The 21,232-nt window shown below is 48.3% G+C and overlaps 1 protein-coding gene across 1 annotated transcript in view; it reads left to right on the forward strand.

Annotated features, from left to right (window-relative positions):
* Positions 1-21,232, forward strand: part of Vash2 (vasohibin 2) — a 49,216-nt gene that overhangs the window by 9,986 nt on the left and 17,998 nt on the right. Inside the window, exons 3-6 of the mRNA XM_008824847.3 lie at positions 5,233-5,321; positions 10,557-10,613; positions 11,106-11,180; positions 19,902-20,283. Of these exons, the coding sequence (XP_008823069.1) occupies positions 5,233-5,321; positions 10,557-10,613; positions 11,106-11,180; positions 19,902-20,283 (603 nt within the window). The remainder of the gene's footprint in view (positions 1-5,232; positions 5,322-10,556; positions 10,614-11,105; positions 11,181-19,901; positions 20,284-21,232) is intronic.

The following is a 21,232-nucleotide window of genomic DNA, read 5'->3' on the forward strand; positions in this document are numbered from 1 at the left end:
GTAGATCTTCTTTAAATGTCTGATAGAATTCTGCTGTAAATCCATCTGGTTCTGAGATTTTTTTAATCGGGAGGTTTTGTATTACTCTTTCAATTTCCTTGTGTGTTATGGGTCTGTTTAAGCTGTTGATCTCTTCTTGGTTTAGTTTTGGTGGTTCTGTCTATTTCTTTTAGATATCCGTCCATTTCTTTTAGGTTTTCAAATTTGGTAGTGTGTAGGTTTTTAAAGTATTTGCTTATAATGTTCTGTATCTTTCTGGTGCCTGTTGTGATGTTTCCCCTTTCATCTCTGATTTTTGTTGATTTGGAGGTGCTCTTTCTTTCTTTTGCTTAACTAGTCTAGGGGTCTGTCAATCTTGTTTATCTTTTCAAAGAATCAGCTCTTGGAATTGTTGATTCTTTGTATTGTTTTCTTTGTTTCTATTTCATTAATTTCTGCTCTGATTTTTGTTACTTCTTTTTGTCTGCTGGCTTTAGGTTTCATTTTTTGTTGCTTTTATTGAACATGAACTTTTCCCAAGTATTCACTATTTGCATTTCTTCTTCTGTAAATTATTTTTGTGGCTGTTTATTTATTGTGGTCAAACATACATGACATACAATCTGCTTTTCCAACCACTGAGAAGTGTGTGGCTGCTGTTTGGATCTTGATGTCCCCCAAATGCTTACTCGTTGAAGGCTTTGTCCCCAGCCTGTGGTGTTAATAGGAGGTGCTTGATCCTTTAGGAGGTGGGGCCTAGTGGGAGGAAGTTAGGTCATTTATGTCATTAGGAATGTACCCCTGAGGGGGATAGTGAGGCACTGGTCTCCTTTCTTTCTTTCTTTCTTTCTTTCTTTCTTTCTTTCTTTCTTTCTCTCGCTCTCGCTCTGTGTCTCTCTCTTCCTCCCCCTACCTGCCATGAGGCGAACAGATCTGCCATGATGTGTCACATCTAAAACCTCTGAACCTGTGATCCAAAATAAACCTTTCCTTTTTATAAGCTGATTTTCTCAGGTGCTTTGTAGCAGTGATAAGTTCTAAGATGTAAAGGACATTCCTGTGGTTTACTTCTATAACCACCTTCCATCTCCAAAACTTTTTCATCTTCCTGTACTGCAACTTACACACTAAATATTACCTCTGGAACGCTCCCTCAGCCCCTTGGCACCCACAATCCACTTCCTGTCTCTATGAATCTGAGAACTCTAGAAGCCTCATATTTAGTTTTTTAAACATTTAGTGTGTGCCTGTGTGTGTGTGTGTGTGTGTGTGTGTGTGTGTGTGTGTGTGTGTATGCCTGTAAGTGCATGCACACGCACACAAAGGCATGCTTGTGGACACCAGATAACTTGCCAGGGTTGGTCCTCTCCTTCTACCACGTGGGTTTGGGAACTGAACTCAGATCATCAGACCTAGGGGCAAGTGTCTTTACCCACTGAGCCATCCCGCTGGCCCAGTATGTGCCATTTTGTGGTTGGCTTATTTTACTTAGTAAAATGTCTTCAGGTTTCATCCATGTTTCGGTCTGTCCCCGGATGTGTATTCGAAGGCAGACTTGTGTCTCACTGTGCGTCCAGATAGAGCTTGTTTGCTCATTTCGTCTGTCTACTTAGCTGGCTCCATTCACGTTTTCACTGAGGCCTAATGAGTTTTCTTGTCACTCTGTGTGAACTCTGCATCAGTTAAGCACGTCCACCCCTTGTCAGCTTGTACTGCACTGAGTGAGGGGATGTGGACTATTTTTCCCCTTCCGTTCGGGTAGAAGGCATCTTCGCGGGGTGAAGTTTCAGAGAATTGCCTGACAGAGCTGATTGTGGGTCTCCTTGATCTCTAAACCCTGGGAGTGTTACTAATGGATGATAACCCAGCTTACATCCAGTGACCACTGTGTGCAGCCCCCTCCCTCTGTGCCACTTTATACAGTAAGACACACCATCTACTCAACAGCTCTAAGGTTTGGAGCAGACAATGCTGTTCTTTTTTATCTGGAAGCAAGCGGAGGCTTAGAGGGTCACGTGGCGTGACCAGGGCCCGATCTGGTAGGAAAGGAGTAGGGATTTTAGCAGGGGTGTTTGTGTCATAACACCTGGAGGACCCCTGGCTCATAGTCCAGATCCTGCTGCCTAAGGTGCTAGCTGAAATTGCCCAAGGCTGAGCCCCAAGCCAGCTCTCCCAGACACCAGAGTGAGTGACAGCTGATGACATCAGCCACTGAGCACCTCAACCCTCCTCCCCACCACAGCCCTGCTCCCCAGCCCTGTGTGGGGAATGCATACATTTGACCTCCTATTTGGGAGCAAATGTGGACACGGCCAGCTGAGGTAACTGTGCAGTTGTTTTCTAAATCCCCTGGGCGCCACTGGCTGTTGTCATCTGAGTCCTACCCCACTTTGTGGGTTCCATAGACTTGAGTGGAAATAATTTGATGATCAGTTCCCACAGTGGACTCTGTGTCAAGTTACTGGCTACAAATGCAGGCCATGGGACTCACTTTCCCTCACTTCCCAGCTTGTCTGTGAAGTAGGTGTGAACAGTCCTTCTCTGTGTAGATGGGGACTGTAATTTTCCTCCTCCCTTCCTTCCCCTATTCCCATGTTTCCTGTTCCATGCCTGGCCTAGAGCCTGGAACATGGAAGTCCTGAAGAGGTGTCTCTCTTCTCTCCTCACCTGTCTGTGAATTCTCTGGCCTTGTTCTTATACAAGTTTGCAGGTATGGTAGACACGTGGGTGTTCCTGCAAAAAAAAAAAAAAAAAAATCTTGACACTTGCTAGTGTTTGTTGGTGAGAAATTCTCTGTCTCTGTGTGTGTGCATGAAAAAGAGAGAAAGAGGGGGGAGGAAGGAGATTGTGTGTGTGTAAGAGAGTTTGTATGTGTGAAAAAGACAATCTGAATATACGTATGTAAATTTGTATGTGTGAGAGAACTTGTATGTGGGAGTTTGTGCGAGAGACTTTATATGTGTGAAGATTTGTGAGAATTAATATGAAAGAGTTCATGTGTGTAAGTTTGTGTATCAGTTAGTTTGAGAGTTTGTATATGAGTTTGTGTGTGTGTGAGTGACAGACTGTGTGTATGTGTGAGAGACGTGTGTGTGTGTGTGTGTGTGTGTGTGTGTGTGTGTATGAGTCATGGGAGCAAATGTTTAAACTGGAACCTTTTCTCTTCCAAATGACTCTCCCAGAGAGGAATGTGATCTATTTGTGTTGAGGTGTTGTGAAGAAAATGTAGCTTGCAGAACAGTTGGGCCTGCATGTGTGCCCATACAGCCCAGTTCTCTTCACACAAGGTGCCTTGGCTGGAGCGTACGAAGTGTGATGCTTTCCTTCCAGCTGAAGGGACCATGCCGTGGAGTAAGATGCCTCAAAGCCAAGGCTGAGTAGAGGCACTGAGAGGAAAAGAACAACAGGGATGGGGCCAAAGCTGCAGCAGTGGGGAAGAGCCTGCTACCCCATGCCCAGGGCACTGTGCCCTCCACTCAGTAGTCACTGTGGGGCCTGTGCCCGGAGAGACAGAGGCAGAGCCAGGAATGCCTCAGATGGTATCTGGCTCTACATCCTGGCCAGGCTGCCCAGGACTGTCTGGGAATCTGTTTACCCACAGCTTCCCCTTCTGTCTGCTAAGCCCTAAATCCCTGGGGCCTCCCTGGTATTTTCTCCCAGAATGGAACTAATCTTCTTTTAGCCCTTTCTGCTTCTTTCAAGGAAGCTGACGCCTGAAGGAGGCTTCTCTCTCTGTCCTGGGCCCACAGGAACTGAATTTCTCTGTCCCCAGTGACCCAGCCCGTCACACAGATGGGGGAGACCAGTGCTAACCGGGCGAGGGGAGGAGAGGGGAGAAAGATAAAGAGTAAAAAAACTGAAACCAGCCGGGCATGGTGGCACACACACATTTAATCCCAGCACTGGGGAGGCAGAGGCAGGCGGATCTCTGTGAGTTCAAGGCCAGCCTTCCCCCCCCCCCAAAAAAAAAACAAAACCAAACATGCTCCTGGCTAGTGTCCTTGTGTCTCAGGAGTGGTTTGCTTGAATGCTAACTTCAGGCACATGGGGAAAGAAAGTTGACTGGGCTCCGTGAGGGTAGAGAGTAAGAAACCCAGTGAGACAGAGACACTGTGCTTACCTCAGTAAACCAGAAGCAAGCCCATTAGCAGCCTTCCTCCATGGTCTGTGCTCCAGTTCCTGCCTCCAGGTTCCTGCCCTGAATTCCTGCCCTCACTTCCCTCAGTGATGGATTGTGACCTGGGAGTCATAAGATAAAATAACCCCTTTCCTCCACAAGTTGGTTTTGGTCCGTGTTTTATCACAGCAACAGAAAGCTGACTAGGGCAAACAGCCTGGGGAAAAAGGCAAGAGGAAGACGCCTCCCTGATCTAACACTCTGGAAAGAAACGGGAAGAGATGCTTCAGGGGTACCTATGATGGTTTGAATGAGAAACAGTCCTCCACCAGGTCTCCATTAGGTGGTGCGGTTTGGGGAGGTTATGGAGCCCTGAAGCAGGGGAAACTTGCTGGAGGTGGAACGTCAGTGGGAGCCGCTCAGAGTTTGTGTCCTCACCCCAATTCCAGTTCACCGTCTGCTCCATGTTGGCAGTTGAGATACGATCTCTCAGCTTCCTGCTCCAGCCGGCCCACCTTCCCCACTGTTATGGACTCTCCCTCTGGAACCATAAGCCAAAACAAACTTCCCCAAGTTGCTTTTTGGTCATTGTGTTTTGTCACAGTGACAGAAAACTAACTAGTACAGTGCCCATAACTGGTGTGCCATTGTGCCACAGTTATTTATCTGGGGCACCATTTGCCTCATGTCCTGTGTAAATGGTGCCCAGAGGGGACACATATGATGGGACACCATTAGCCATGCAGTACAAGGGATCGTAGAATTAAAATGTGAGGATCACTGAAGCACTTGGGGTCCGTCCTGGGCCAGGCTCTTGGCAGACTCCATGGGCCATGGCCCTGGCCTCAGGAGGCCGTTATGTTCCCATGGAGGGGGCATGCTGTGTTACATCCAACACCAGCAGGGTCGAAGAGAAAACAGCCTGGGATGCAGTGAGACTGTCAGGATGGAGGGAGCTCAGACGGAGGCTTCAGTGGTGGTTTGACTGTCTTAGGGAAGATGGTGTGGAGGAGACCCCAGAGCAACAGGTGACTGAACCAAGTGTCCTGTTCTTGGGAGCAGCTCTTGCTCTCAAAGTTTTGGGAGCCCTCGAACAGGACTACTAACAGGATCCCTCTCTCTCTATTTCTCTGCAGCCTTCGATACCCCAGGTCCCAAATTACAGGCTGTCGATGACCATCCCAGACTGGCTCCAGGCCATTCAGAATTACATGAAGACACTACAGTATCCTTCTAGCTAGGGGCTGGGTACCACAGACAAGGGGTGGGCACAGAGATTACAAGCCTGGTGGCATGTCTGTCCCCAGCTGGTTATCAGAAACTCTATGGTTGGTGGGGCCTGATGTGGAAGTTCCTGGGTGACAGCCTCAGTCAGTGATAGCAGTGTAGAAATGACTTTTACAATATGGACACAATCTGACCTAAAGATCTTTACTTAACCTCAGAACGGAAAAGGTTTACTCTTTATAATGTAAACAAGCTCACGGAGCCATGTGTTCCTCTTGTGACCCGGACATCTGACCTTAATCCCTCAGGACCCACTTTGCCCTCCACCCAAGACAGGGAATGGATATGGGTATGCTTGTTAACCTGTTATAGCACTAAACACAGCATTTTCTCATTGAAAGCAGTGAGAAAAATTGAGAAGTCTGTGTGAGACATGTTAGACCTAGGGGTCAAAGGGCAAGGGTCCCTGACAAGGGTGGATTCCGGGTTTTACTTACCCAATTGATGCCAGAAATGCTGTTCAATAAAAGTATGAGTGAAGAGCCGGGCAGGCATGGTGGCGCACGCTTTTAATCCCAGCACTTGGGAGGCAGAGGCAGGCCAATCTCCGTGACTTCGAGGCCACCCTGGTCTACATAGTGAGTTCCAGGCCAGCTGGGGCTACAGGGAGACCCTGTCTCAAAAAGACCAAAAAAAAAAAAAAAAAAAAAAAGCTTGAGTGAAGCCCGGTCCACTCTTGGCCTTAAAATGAAAAGCTGAGAGTCAGGCTATCTCTTTATTCATCTGTTTAACTGTGCCTTAGAAACATCACAGCGGAGGCTGTGACCAGAATGAACAAGCCATGTTGCTTCAAGCACAGTGGCAGTCAGGAGGCGGTGGCGGGGCGATATTTCTCCATCTGTCCTCCCTGGGGTCCCCTTTTTCTTCAATGCCTTCCTTTTTCTCCACTTCCTCCTCCTTGATCAGGTCGCTCCTCTTCTTCCTCCCCTGGATCCCCTTCCCTCTCCCTCCTGTTCCATTCCTCTCCTTCCTCCCCTGGATCCCCTTCCCGCTCCCTCCTGTTCCATTCCTCTCCTTCCTCCCCTGGATACCCTTCCCTCTCCCTCCTGTTCCATTCCTCTCCTGGATCCCCTTCCCTCTCCCTCCTGTTCTGTTCCTCTCCTTCCTTCCCACTTCTTTTTCCTCATGCCTGCCCTCATAATCTCAGAAGACCCATCTGACACTGCCTGTGGTTTCCAGAACCCCAGGCGTGATGTTGCCCAGCTCTGCATGAACAGTTGGGGCTCTGCAGTGGGGCCCCTCCAACCTGAACTTAAAGAACTACCAAGAAGCCCTGTGGGTTCAGGCTGCGTTCGGTCCTGTCAGGCTTTTGGCTTCCCTCTCTGGTGTTTTCATTCCAGGCTAGTTCGGTTCTTGGGTCTCTCAGAAGCAGCACCATAGGGACAAAGGGGCACAAGTGATGTCCACTTATTGCTTTTGGTATTTTATCAGACAGGATTCAGAGGGAAGCTGGCCCCAGTGCACCATCCTGGATGTCACTCCTCGTTGATTTTAGCCTTCCTCCTTGACATAGGTTGCCCCAAAGAGCCCCAAGCACATTGGCTTGCTTTCTGTTTCTTCCCCCCAAGCCTTGAGGCTGAAAGAGCTTGAAGCACTGAGCCCATGTTCCCCTCCTCTCTGAAGCACTGAGCCCACGTTCCCCTCCTCTCTGTGGTCGGCAAGAACTTTCCTTGTGTTTCTTCTGAAGGTATCAGACAGCAGCATCTTCCAGGACTGGGTGGCACCAGTTTCTATACGTTAAGGTGGAGCGGTTACTTGATCAGCCTTTCAGTTCTGCCTCGAGTCATCACCTTCCTACAAGGCATCTTCCCCATGTAGCCCAGGCTGCCTCATTAGGCGACCCTAGCTCCAGCCTCCAAAGAGATGCTGACAACCGCAGCCCTGTCAAAGCTATTGGGTGTTGGTGCTGATCTCCAAACTGGGACCCTCACATTAGTGTCCAGAGACACAACGCCTGTCCGAATAGACCTGGATCCCAAGAGAAGACCTTTTCTGAATTGTGACTTACTGCTCACTGCACATTCCAGGCAGTAGACTCCCACTTCTTACTAGCACAAGGCCCTCCCAAGGAAGCCAGGATTCCAGAGGAGAGCCTGGTTGAGCTGCATCAATACGGACACTTCCCATGTGCTTTTCACAGCATTTGCTCATGCTATGGTAAAAGCTACTGCAGATGCTCAGCCCAGTCCTTACTGTCGCTTGGAAGGGTCTCTGCTTTTTTAGCCCCAGCTTTGTAGACCAGGCCGGCCTCTGCCTCACAGATTCACTTGCCTCTGCCCCTCAAGTGCTGGGATTAAAGGTGGGCACCACCACATCTGGCCTTTGATGGGTCTGCTTTTTAATTTTTTTTCTCTGATCCATTATGATGGCCATTCACCTAAATTACTGATAGTAGGAGCTGGCTGTGAAAAGCCCCAAGAGGCTGTGGGGATGGTGCTCCTGGTCACTGGGGCTTTGCCACCATCATCGGGGGAGGCAGAGTGGAGACACTTTTCCTTCTGAGCTGGTCCTTTGTGGTACCCTACTGTTTTGTCTTGGACACAGGTGCAAGGGGGACTGCTCGGAGCCATACCCGGCTATAGCTGTGTTCAGCTGCCAGTGGGGTCATGAGGCCCAGTCTTGCCTTCCCCCAGGACAGCATGTGAGTGGCAGTGAACCACAGTGCTGGTTTTTTCAGGCTTCTGGAAAGGGGTGTCCTGTGACTCTGCCAGTTGGGTGAAGCCTGCTCTGGCGCCTCTCGCTCAGTGCAGGGGAGGCACCAGGGAGACTGTCCCTACCACTTTTCCAGGAGCTTAGCTGTTAATTACTAAGAACTAAGAGAAGATGGTCAAGCAGCTTTTCGTTATTTAATATGGATTTATCTTACTTTGTACTGACTGAATTCTACTTTAAAGACACTGGGGGGCGGGGTTCAGGGAGTAGAGAGATGTCTCAGAGGTTAAGAGCTCTGGCTGTTCTTGCAGAGGACCTGGGTTTGGTTCCTAGCACCCATGGTGGCTAACAACTCTCCCTAACTCCATTTCCAGGGCATCCGATGCCCCCTTCTGGCCCACTCAGGCATTGCATAACATGGGTGCACTTACATACATGCAGACAATATACATAAAATAAAAATAATTTTTTAAAATAAGATTTTTGTTTAAGACAAAAGAACAAAACATACAAAGCAAGTTTTCTTTGAGGTTAAAAAAAACAGTCAAGACTGAGTCTCAGAAAACATGGTATCAGTGGGGCTGGTCTCTTCAGAAGAACCTGGTACGGGACTGCTAGCACCTGAGAACTGGGTGATCATTCAAAATCCAGATGTGGATAATGGTGCCATCTATTAGATTAGTCATGTCAAGTGCCGTCCAGGCATGAAATAGATGTTTTCACAGTAAGTTCTATGTGCTATTGAAAGACCTTCCTGCCATTCATCCATCCTCCATCTCTCCATCTTCCCTTCCATACATTATTAGCGCGTTGGTCAGTCTATCCATATGTACATAAACCATCTATGTTTCCTTCCATTCTCCCACCCATCCACCTATTTTCCCATTCATCTGTCCTTCCTTCCTTCATCCATCCATCCATCCATCCATCATCCATCCATCCATCCATCCTTTCATCCACCCACACATCCTTTTTTTTTTTTTTTTTTTTTTTTTTTTTTTTTTAAAAAAAAAAAAAAAAAAAAGAGGACGATAAATCTTTCACTGTGATATATCAAAATAAAGCTGGCCTGGATTTGCTATGTAGACCAGGCTGGCCTTGAACTCACAGAGATCCTCCTGCCTCTGCTTTCTGAGTGCTGGGATTAAAGGTCCATCCATCCATCCTTTCACTTATTTACCCATTGAGCTACCCACCCATCTGTTCATTTACTCTCATTTATTTTTGTTTTTTTTTTTTAAACTCAACAAGGCAGATTTTACTTTTCCAAAAGGGTGCCTTGAATGGTCAGGCAGATCCAGTGAGTATACAGAGGACCCAGAAACCTGGTGGGGTTTTATCCCTAACATAAGAGAAGTGGGTCTGTTCCCCCATTGACCGGGGTCTTCCCTCCCAGTTTCTCCCAGTGACTAGTTTAAAAGAATCTTCCAGAAGGGAGGAGAGATCCACTACTCCAAGCCATCAGGACATTCCTGTGCATCAGGGTTTTCCTTAAACAAAAGTCTTACAGGTTGGGGTAGGATTAAAAGATTAGAATTCCTAGTCATAAGCCAAGTTCCAAGTTTTACAGGGTTTGAATGAAAAGACTATTATTTAATATTTATCTGTTTCTTACAAATCCCTCCTTTTATTTTCTTAAACACTTTTTCTTTCAAACTCATTAAGGCATTGCTTCTCTTTCTGTGATATCTTGGAATAAGAAACTGCCATAGGGAGGGGACATTCATTTGGTAATAGCTTGACTCAATAAGCCTGAGTTAGGTCCCAATCACATGGTTTAACACAGGATCAGGACACCCATCATGATTATCAAGGAAGGTAGCATGGAGTGTCTTCATTTTCTAAACCGTTCTTCCAGGAGCTCAGCGTTTCCAGATTTTTAGTTCTTTATATAAAGTGCCTTAAGGCCTTAGAGTTACATTTGGAGTTGTGTTGTTGGGGATGATCTACAACCTTGTTCTCCAGCATTATATAGGTCCCATCTTCTTCAGCCTAAATCATGTCTAACCCTAACCTATTCTCCAAAGGCACTTTTCAGTAGAACTGATGGGGACATAAGGTATGGCAGTCATGGTTTCCCTCCAGCGAGCCGCTCTAAAAGGCTCCAAAAGTGCATCCGTGGCTTTGTTTGTATAACTGCAGGATGAAGGTTCATTTAATATTTGGTATCTTGCATGTTGGTCTTCTTCCAGGCCTTCTGGGTGATCTAAAGATGATAAAAGGATGGTCCCCTAAGTCTCAAAGAGCTTCAAGTCTAGTAGGTGAATTAAGACACATCATCAACTAACCAGGATGCAGATCAGATTGAAATGAAGTATTATAAAGGTCAATGGTGCATTGAGGCTTCAGTAAGAAATTAGGTTTCCATGGCAGGACAGTGAGGAGTCAGAGGCTGCCTACTGGCCACTTCTGAAAAATAACCCCTTCCTCATCCTATCGAGAGATGAGAATGGGTGTGGGCCTCTGCTGGGTGACCGGGATTTCGGAATTTCCGTCGTTTCCCTTTACGCACCTCACACAGATACAATCACACGGGGACCCAGTTCTTTGAAATTAGGAAAATGAGACCGCTGAGTGGGTAAGTAGTGCATGACCTGTGGACCAGGTGACTTCTGCCTGTGAGCTGCCTGTGTCCTCTCTCTACCTCTGTCCCTGTCTCCCAGAGCTCCAATAGGGGAGGGGGTGAAGGTGCACCAGGAACAGGTTGGTTCTTGACAGCTAAGTTCAATGGTCAAGACCAACTCTTGGGATGGAAGAGGCTTGTAAAACTTGGCTTATGTGGCCTCCTTTCTTGTTTCTTTGTAAGTCCCTGTGCCCAGGCTGAGAGGATGCCATGGAATGCAACACTCCTCTCTGGGGGGGTGCAAGGTTGGTGGGGACTAGAGAATCTCAGTCCTGGCAAGTGAAGATGTGTTTTGAGGTCTTCCTGGGAGGTGAGGTCTCCCCTTCCCTCTGGATATCTGCATGATGCTTAGTGTGGAGACAGCTGTGCTGACAGACTGACAGATAGTTGGGGTGGACTACATAATTACACAAGTCTTGAGATACCCTGCTGTGTTCTATCCCACAGGTTAATGGAAACAGCAAAAGAAATGACCCGAGAGTCCTTGCCTATCAAATGCCTTGAGGCTGTCATCCTGGGCATGTATCCTTTAAGTTGTGCAGTCACTCTCTGACCCTGCTCTGGAGATAGCTGAGCCTTTGCCATCCCAAAATCAGAGTGATGGGCGTTGGCTCCTTGGAGGAAGGTGTCAGACCCCCTGGGGCTTCTCTTTAACGTTTACCATCTGGAGTTGAACAAAATCTCTGCTTGGATCCTTGGACCAACATTCGTCTAACCTGCTAGCCGCGGCTCTGTCGGGGCCAGCTGTCAAGCCAGTGCCTGCAGACCCCTAGTCATGAGGCAGGGTCTAACTCAGAAGGTGTAGAGGCACTGTGGTACTTCCTTGCATTAACCAGACATTGCCATAAGAAAGACATTGAGAAGTTGAGACAGGGCCAAGAGGGCAAATGTCCAAACCCATCTCCGGGGGAAACACAAGAGCAGATTGTGGGGAAGGCCAGGTGCTGGCAGTGCGCTGTGACGAACCCCAGTGGACTTACTGATGGTGATGGCATCTGAACATGACCAGATAGAAGAGCAAGTGCCGGGTCCTGCTGGGGTAAACAGCTGGAGAGACTGCGGTGATGGAAACAGAGCAAGGGATGAGTTCAGCAGTCAGCCCCAGGTGAAAGCTACAGGTTCTTGAGCAAAGTGACTTTTCTAGAGCGCTCTGGAGCCGTGGAGTGATGTGGTCTCATGGTAGATGTTCGAGTCACTTTCTGAAGGAGCACGCGACAGGCCAGGCTGGAGAGGATAGGCTGGATTTACAGAGCCCACTGGGTACTCTTAGAGGAGGGAATGTTGACACTTGGACCAGGACCCTCACAATGGACTGTGTTGGATGAAGTGGTTTCCAGAGATGCCAGGAGATCATGTGTACAGGACTTGGAGGCCAGCTGGACTTAAGAATTGACAGGGAGTCTACCAATACAGGCTACCTCATTAGGCCACAGACAAAGGAGATGGGCCTGGGGAGTCAGAGTGACAGGGAGGTCACATGCAGACTGGTACTGAGGCAGAAGCAGTGAAGGTGGAGGGGAAGGGTTGCAAGTATATGAGCCACACCATGTGGACTGACTCGATTGAGGAGGTAAAAGAGCAGACGGTAGACCCCTCCCTCCCTGTTTCTGTCTTGCATAGTGATGCCACAGCCCAATGGGAGGACTGCATGGGGATGGGACACTGAGACTGTGGGGTTTCTGAGGAGGATCTATGCTGAGAATACAATTTGAGTGCTGTGAGTACTGGGGAGGCAAGTTCAAGAATACTAGGGTCACAGGGTTGCGGGGACGCACACCTTTAATCTCAGCACTTGGAAGCAGAGGCAGGCAGATCTCTGTGAGTTCAAGACCAGCCTGGACTACATAGTTCGAGGCCAGCCAGGGCTACATAGTTATACCTTGTCTCAAAAAAAAATTTTTTTTAAAAAGAGGAGCAGAAAATGATCATGGATGAATCTCAGTGTTGTTTATCTAGGTGGACACAAAGAACCCAGGCAGAGGCTTAAGGAAAATCAGAAATGAAGAAGGAAAACCAGGAGAGACAGGGTTAGGAGGTACACTTCCAAATTAGATGGGACAAGAGGGTGGTCTGGTCTGCTAGGACTCTGGGCTATGTGTGTGTAAGTATGTGTATAGGTGTGTGTGCTTGTGTGTGTGTGAATGTGTGCGTATGCATCCAGATTAGATAGGGACAAGGGGGTGGTCTAGTCTGCTAGGACTCTGGGATGTATATGGGTATATGTATACATCTGTGTGTGCATGTATATATGTTTATGTGTGTGTGTGTGTGTCTGAATTAGATGGGGACAAGAGGGTGGTCTAGTCTGTTTGCTAAGACTCAGGGATGTGTGTGTGTGTGTGTGTGTGCACATGTGTGAATGTGTGCATGCACACATGCAGAGAGGCCAGAGGCTGACATCCTCCCTTTCCTCACCCCCCCTTCATCTTGTGTGTGTGTAATGTGGATACACACACGCCCCAGCATGAGGTCAGAGGTCAACCTTGGGTGAGGGTTCTCATCTCCAACCTTCTTTAAGCAGGTCTTTTGGCTGTTCACCGATGTGTACACCAGGCTAGCTGGCCCAGGAGCTTCCAGGACTCTCCTGTCTGCTTCCTCATTTCACGGTAGGAACACTGAGATTACAGGGTAGTCTACCATTCCTGGCTTTATGTGAGTGCTGGGGATGTGAACTCAGGCCCTTATGCTTATATAGTGAGCATTTTAGTCACCAAGCCACCTCCCCAACCCCTCCTAGACATTTTCGTTTTGTTTTTGCTTTTTGAGGTGCCGGGGACTGAACTCAAAGCCTTGTAAATGGTAGGTAGACATTCACCTCACTGGGACTTCACTAACAATTCTCATAGGGATAGGGCTTTGTGCTGTGTGTGTGTGTGTGTGTGTGTGTGTGTGTGTGTGTGAGTGTGTGTCTGTGTGTGTGTGTGCGCATGTGTGTGTGTCTCTGTGTGTGTCTGTGTGTGTGTGTGTGAGTGTGTGTCTGTGTGTGTGTGTGTGCGCATGTGTGTGTGTGTCTCTGTGTGTGTCTGTGTGTGTGTGTGAGTGTGTGTCTGTGTGTGTGTGTGTGTGTGCGCATGTGTGTCTGTGTGTGTGTGCACATGTGTGTGTGTGTCTCTGTGTGTGTCTGTGTGTGTGTGTGTGAGTGTGTGTCTGTGTGTGTGTGTGTGCGCATGTGTGTCTGTGTGTCTCTGTGTGTGTCTGTGTGTGTGTGTATGTGCGCGCGCATGTGTGTTCTTGGGGATTGAACCCGCACCTGCTGCACCCAGTCTTTTCCACGGGGTGGGGAGTGCTGTGTTCTGTACCATCTGTGAAACTCCAGGTCTGACCTGAGCACGACTATCCCCTGGGGCCTTCACTGGCATTTGAGAAATGGCAACTTGAGCCTTACTGAGTCCCATCCCTGCCCTCCTCCCTGCTCCGCACAAGGGAAGATGTGGTGGGGAGTCCAGCAAGAGGCTGGGCTGGGGGGTAACAGCTAGCTCGGGGCCCCATTTTTGACTGGCAGGAATCAGCCACAGCTGTTGGGCAGTACCTCTTTCAAGTTTAATGGGAAGAGGAGTGGGCTGGAGACCTGTTCCTGGAAGCCAGTGGAGAACACAGGCCTGGGCCCTTCCCTGGAGGACAAGCTTGGCTCAGACCTTTGCTGCTCCTTCCGAGTGTACCTGGGTGTACGGGCCACCTGTCCTTTGGATACGAGTGCAAATCTGAGCATCATGCCCCTGGAGCTACCTCCAAGCCTTGGGGATTGTGGAGATAGATCCAGGACACCTCTCTGGGCCAGTGCTCTTGATTTTCCTTTGTTCTTTCCTGTGTGACATTTCAGAAAGGCCAGGGCAGGTGGGGAACGTGGGAGACTCAGCCTGCACTGCTGAACTCAAGGGAATCGACGCTTGGTGTAGACACATCTGAAGTCACAGCATCTTTGTCCTTGCTCTGTGTCAGTTCTCTCATGTCCTGTTTCCCCTGGGAATGGGGAGGGAGGTTGGGGTCATGGCCAGTGTCTCTTCGAGAGCATTCCACAGTCCTGGGAAACTATGTTGCCTTGACAATTTGGAAGTTGGTGGGTTTGGCTGGTCACCTGTCCCTCTTGTTCCCCACCCCCCTCTCGTGTACACATTGTTGTTGTTTGATTTTTGTTTTGAGGTAGGATCTTCTCACTGGCCACAACCAAGTAAGCCAGGCACTGGTCAGCTTCACCTTCCCAGCCCTGGGATTACAAGTGTGAATTCTGGTGATGGAATTTAGGTCTTTGCGCTTTACCAACTGAGTCATCATCCCAGCCTGTGTCTGCTCTTCTGACTTCAGAGTTCAGAGTCCTGAACTGACACCTGGTACCCTGCTCAGCATGTGTGTGCACTTTCACATGCATGCTGGACATGTGGTTCTTAGGTTCCAAATTCTTTTCTAAATCAAGGCACCTGTTTTGGAGGAGCAGCTGACCACGGTGAGCTTGTTCGATGGAGTGCAGGACTGTGGTCAAAGGCCTGGATGACTGAGAGGCAGGCTCAGCATCTCTACCCTGCGGGCTGGAAGCTAACATTTTCCAGGGAATGTGGGTGCTGCTGTTCTCCCTTCCCTGGCAAAGCTCAGGCTGCTTCCAGCCCTCGTCCTTCCACTCCTCCCTTTCCACGGCCAGTGTCGAGGTGTTGTGATTGCCAGAGTGATGGGATAAACCTTAGGGATGAGTGACCTGTGGCGTGACAGAAGAGTGGGCTCCTCTCTGCTCTTCCCAGTTCCACTGGCTGGACTTGCTGCTTTTACAGCATCCGTCACATTCTCTGTCACTTTGTTTTTACCATGGGAAACATTCACAGCAGGAATTCACCATCGCAGCCCCTTTGCAGAGTGGAGTTTGGCACACTCGCCAGGCTGTGCAGCCAGACGTGATGGCTCACAACTATCATCCCAGCATTCAGGAGGCTGAGGCAGGAAGATTGAAAGTCCCTGGCTGGTCTGGGCTACACACTGAGTTCAAGGCCAGTCTCAGGTATGTAGACCCTGTCTCAAAGCAAAAAGTACCCATAATGCTATGCAACCTCACTGCCATTCTTCTCCAGAGCTTGTCCATCTCTCCAACTGCAGCTGTGCACCCTCTGGATCCCTGCCCCTCACCCCCAGCAGCTCTGTACCCACAGTGCCAGTCAGCGTCGCTGGGCCTTTGGCTACTCCGCCTTCCCTTCCTAGAATGGCTCTTGCTGCTCCTGTATTTCAGACAGTTTTTGTGTTTCGTATTTGCTCTTTTCACTTAGCTCAAGGTCTTCAAGATTCAGCTGTGTTGTCTCATGTTGCCGTGTGTCCTCCTTAAAGGCTGACTAGTTCATCTATTAATGTATGAATACGTGAAAGATCTTATTACCTTGTCTGCTTATTCACCGAAGGACATTCAGATTGTTTCCATCTCTTTTGCTGTTATCAACAATGTTGTGACCATGGTGTAGGAATTTTGTTTGAGTCCCTGATTCAGTTCTGTTGTACATGTGCTCAGGAGAACTGCTGGACCATGTAGCAATTCTGTTTTATTATTTGGTCACCATGTGTCCATTTCGAGTCTGTCTACCATCGGATCTCCTCTTGTTCCACAGCTCTAGCTGACAGGCTGACAGGCATGGGGACACTTTCTCCTAAGTGCTGGTTAGTGACCTAAACAAGTGAAGAACGCAGTATTGACAGCCCCGGGGAACTCACTGTAGAGGGTGGGTAGGAAGTGGAATGAGAGGCCTCAGAACAGGTGGCTTCACCCACTTTCTGTAGTCCCACATGCCAAAGGGAAGTGCAAACGGGAGCATTTTATTTATTTTTTTAAATATTTTATTATTTTATTTTATGTGTATGTGTGTATTGCCTGCATGTAGGTAAGTGCACCTGTGTCATGCAATGCCCGTGGAGGTCAGAAGAGGCTATCGGATCCCCTGGAACTGGAGTTGTGGACAGTTGTTAGCTGCCATGTGGGTGCTGGGATTTGAACTCGGGTCTTCTGCAAGAACAGTCAGTGTTCTTAACCACTGAGCTATCTCTCCAGCCCGGGAACATGTTATTTTTATAGAGAGGTGCCATCTGTGGGTAAACTAAGGACAGAGGACATGTCTGTCCTCTGGCTGTGGGCTGGGTCAACCTTTTCAGGGAACTCAGCCTGGCCTCCACTGAGTGCTGTCCTTTGTTTTTTTGTTTTTGGTCTTTTTGAAGCAGGGTCTCCCTGTGGCCCCAGCTGTCCTGGAATTCATTATGTAGACCAGGCTGGCCTTGAACTTACAGAGATCTGCCTGCCTCTGCCTCCCGAGTGCTGGGATTAAAGGCATGTACCACCACACCCGGCCCTTGAGTGCTGTCCTTTTAAGTGTGAGGAGAGGTATTAGTGTCTTGCCTTGTTACTGAGATCAAATACTTGAGAAAAGTGATCTAAGGGAGGAAAGCTCATTTTGGCTCACGGTTTCAGGGAGTGCAGCTTTATCTTCGTGGGGAAGGCATGGTGGCGGGAGCAGGTGGCTCTCAGAGTGCACCCACAGTCAGCAAACAGGTCCAGCTCACCTCCTTTTTATTCAGTCTAAGACCTCAGCCCATGAAATGGTGCCACCCACATTTAGGGTGCATCTACTCACCTCCATTAACCCAATGTAGAAACTCCCTCTTAGACTAAGGTTTGTCTCCCAGATTCTAGATCCTGTCAAGTTGACAGTATTCACCACTGGAGAGATCCTCACAATTGAAGACTTGCTGTTTTGGCAAGTAGTGAACACTGTTCTTGGTGCCAGGCCTGTGCCATGCCCAGGGGATTCTGTGCCGGGACACAGCCCCTGCCCTCACATGCACGGTTCCAGTGCAGCTTGGGGGGAGTACCAGGTGCCGTGGAAGCTCTTGTGTGTGAGGAGGATGTGAGGGGGGACCCTTAAGCTAGACCAAGGGAGGCTGGGAAAGGCCTGGCACTCAGGACAGGTGCGGCCTGTGTGTGAGTCTTGAGGGCAGAAAGCATGAGCCACAGAAGCATTAGAGCTTGTGATTGCTCTAGTGCCCCAGAGATTTTTTTAAGAAGCTCTGTGTGTGTGTGTGTGTGTGTGTGTGTGTGTGTGTGTTCACATGTGAGTCCCACAAGGCGTGCTATGGAGGTCAGTCTTTACTTCCTCCTTGTTTGAGACAGGGTCTTTCATTGTTTACCACTGAGAATGCCAGGCTGGTGGCCCATGAGCTTCCAGACACTTGCTAGGAGCAGTAGGATGACAGACACACATGGGTTCTGGGGATATGAACTCAGGTCCTGATGCCCGCATAGCAAGCCCTGTACCCACTGAGTCATTGCCCCCAACTCCTTTGGCCAGACTGGCAACGGGGCAAACCTGTGAATGAAGCCCTGACCGACTACCACGGGCGAGCACTGAGGGGCTGTTACTATATTAATCAAAATCAATTATTTTTATTTTGAGACAAGGTTTCACTATGCAGCCCAGGCTGGCCTTGAACTTGTTATCCTCTAGCCTCAGCCCCCCCCCCCAAGTGCTGGGATTTACAGACATGTGCTCCCACAGCTGGCTGGCTTTTCTCCATTTATTTTATTATTTCTTTATTTTTGGCAGTACTGAGGATTGAACGCAAGCTCTTCCCAGGGAGCTGCAGCCCCAGTGCTATCACCGTTCCTTACAGCTTTCTAATGCACTGTGCCATGTAAAGGTCATTTGGAAGTCATCTAAAATTCAGCTAGATGTGATTACTCATGGGGAAATGCATGTGCTAAGGATGGTGGGCTCAGCTGTGCGCATTCTTTATGCCCTCAGGATGTGTTCTTAAAACTGTCCGGGGCCCTCTGCTGCTCAGATACAGGGAATGAGATTACAGAGGGTTGATGAAGTGTCCGCATGGCGTGAACCACAGCAGAACTTTACTCGGGAATCTGGACGGTTTGGAAGAGACAAGGTTAGACGTGAAAACTGCTAAGTGTGGGTAACACTTTTAATCCCAGCACTCAGAAGGCAGACGCAGGTGGATCTCAGTGAGTTTGAGGCCAGCTTGGTCTACCCTAGCAAGTTCCAGGCTACATAATGAGACCCTGTCTCAAAAGGAAAAAAAAGAAGGGAAGGAAGGAAGGAAAAAAAGAAAACTACTAAGTGCAAGACTGACATAAACCAGATTTGACTGGGATGTGTCACTTGGGCCACCGCAGGAAAGCAAGCTGGTGTGAGGGCATGCAGTGCTGAAGACGGATTTTTAAAAAAATTATGTGTATGTGCGTCTGTCTGTGTGGATGTGGATGTGGATGTGTGCACATGAATACAAGTACCCAGGGAGCCCAGAGGCATTCGGTGGTTGTGAGCCACCCATTATGGGTGCTGGGAACTGAACTCAGGTCCTCTGCAAGAGCAGTGTGCATTCTTAACTGCTGAGTCATTTCTCTAGCCCCCTGGAGACATTCTTAAAATTTTTTTCTAAAAAAAGATTATTTTATTTATGGGGGGAGAGAGAGAGAGCAAGATCAAGCACATGCCACAGGGTATGTGTGAGATCAGAGGACAACTTACAAGAGACAGTTTTCTCCTTCTATTGTGGTGTGGGTCTCAGGGATTGAACTCAGACTTGGTGGCAAGCTCCTTTACCTGCTGAGCCCTCTTGCTGGCCCTGAAGACAGATTCTTGAGGGTGGATTCACCAGAGCCTGGCACCATGCCTTCATTATTTATCATAGAAGTGTCTGGCAGAGGAGTAACTAATGAGTTTCCAGTATTTTTCTCCAGAAGAGCTTAGCTGAGCCCACACAGTCTAACCAGGGAAGGTGTGGGATTTCAGAATAGGCTTGAGGGTGTGACACCTCCTGCTCAGCCTTCAGGACCTGGAGTTGGGATATTGCTTCAAGTTGGTCAAAACCAACATCATGGGAGGTAGGGGATACATACATACATACATACACACCCCCACCACACACATGAATAGTAAATAAAAACATGTTAAATAGTTCCAAATGTCCAGTAGAAAACCAGGCAAAGAAAAGGTGTTACTGTTTTGTTTTGCCTTTAATTACTGAAAACAGCAGGTTTTACATCTGTCCTATATTTCTTTGGTTTTGATATGCACCAGAGAGTCAGAACTCAAAGAAACCTAGGGACTCTCTTGTGGAGGATTCTGCTTGAAAGGTCAGATAGAGAGCCCAGGGAGCTTCTGGGAGACAGAGGATGGATTCACTGGCCCAGAGATTCGGCCCTTCCTGGAGTCCGTGCTGTGTGAGTTCCCAAAGCTTCTGTCTCTTCCTTGACTCCACTTGTTTAAGATACTTAACCAATGGGCAGCCTTCCATCGAGCGTTTCCCCATCAGCTTCAAAACCTACTTCTCAGGAAACTACTTCCACCACGTTGTGCTGGGAATTTACTGCAATGGCCACTATGGCTCCCTGGGCATGAGCCGAAGGGCTGAGCTGATGGATAAGCCACTGACCTTTCGGACTCTGAGTGACCTTGTCTTTGACTTTGAAGACTCGTACAAGAAATACCTGCACACAGTCAAGAAGGTCAAGATTGGGCTGTACGTCCCCCATGAACCTCACAGCTTCCAACCCATCGAGTGGAAGCAGCTGGTCCTCAATGTCTCGAAGATGCTGAGGGCCGACATAAGGAAGGAACTGGAGAAGTATGCCAGAGACATGCGAATGAAGGTGAGTGTGGCAGGACAGGTGAGTGGGTGTGACCTCTCCCACACGCACTGCTCACTTCATACATTATGGGACAAGATACCTGACTGAAGAAACAAAAACAGAACAGAAATCCCCCCACATTTACTGGGGTTCTTCCCAACTCAATCAAGTCCCATTAAGTTGAGAATCAGGAATAATCACATTTCTCTCCCTCTTTCTAGATGGTGGAAAGTTTTCTTGAGATTGTCTTGCTCAGTGACCACTCATTAAAATGAAAATGGGATTGTTTGATTTAGACGTTAGTCTCTCTTTGAACATGCAGCTAGGCCGTCTGCATCCACTCGCTTTCAACCAACTTTGAATTGAAAATATTTGGTTAAAACCTGCAGCTGTAGGATAGAGAGATGCTCAGCGATTAGAGCACTGACTGCTCTTGCAGAGGACCCGGGTTTGATTCCTAGCACCCACATGGCGGCTAACGACCATCCTAATGCCAGTTCCAGGGAACCTGACACCCTCTTCTGTCCTCCATGGGCATTGTACAACACAGGTGCACTTACATACATGCCGGCAATACACTCATACACATAAAATAATAAATAAAAAATATATAAAAAGAAACACTTGATGCTCTTTAAGAGAATGGGAGTTTTGTTCCCAGTACCCATGTTGGGGACTCACAACCACCTGTTACTCTAACTCCGGAAGATCCAATGCCCTCTTCTGACCTCCGTAGGCACCTGTACTCACATGCATATACATGAAGACACACACATTAAGCCTGTAACCTAATTTGCAGCTGTGTTGAATATGTACAGACTTTTTCTTGTTATTCCCTAAATAATGCAGTACATCGCCCCCTTATGTAGACTTTGTATGGCCTGGGGTACTGAAAATCGTCTGGGTGTCATTTGAAGGACACAGGAGTGTATAAGTTACATGAAAGTACTACAGCATGGATTTTGGTATC

Source organism: Nannospalax galili, unplaced genomic scaffold, assembly GCF_000622305.1.
Source record: "Nannospalax galili isolate Female #2095 unplaced genomic scaffold, S.galili_v1.0 scaffold648, whole genome shotgun sequence".
In the NCBI taxonomy this organism is placed as follows: Eukaryota; Metazoa; Chordata; class Mammalia; order Rodentia; family Spalacidae; genus Nannospalax; species Nannospalax galili.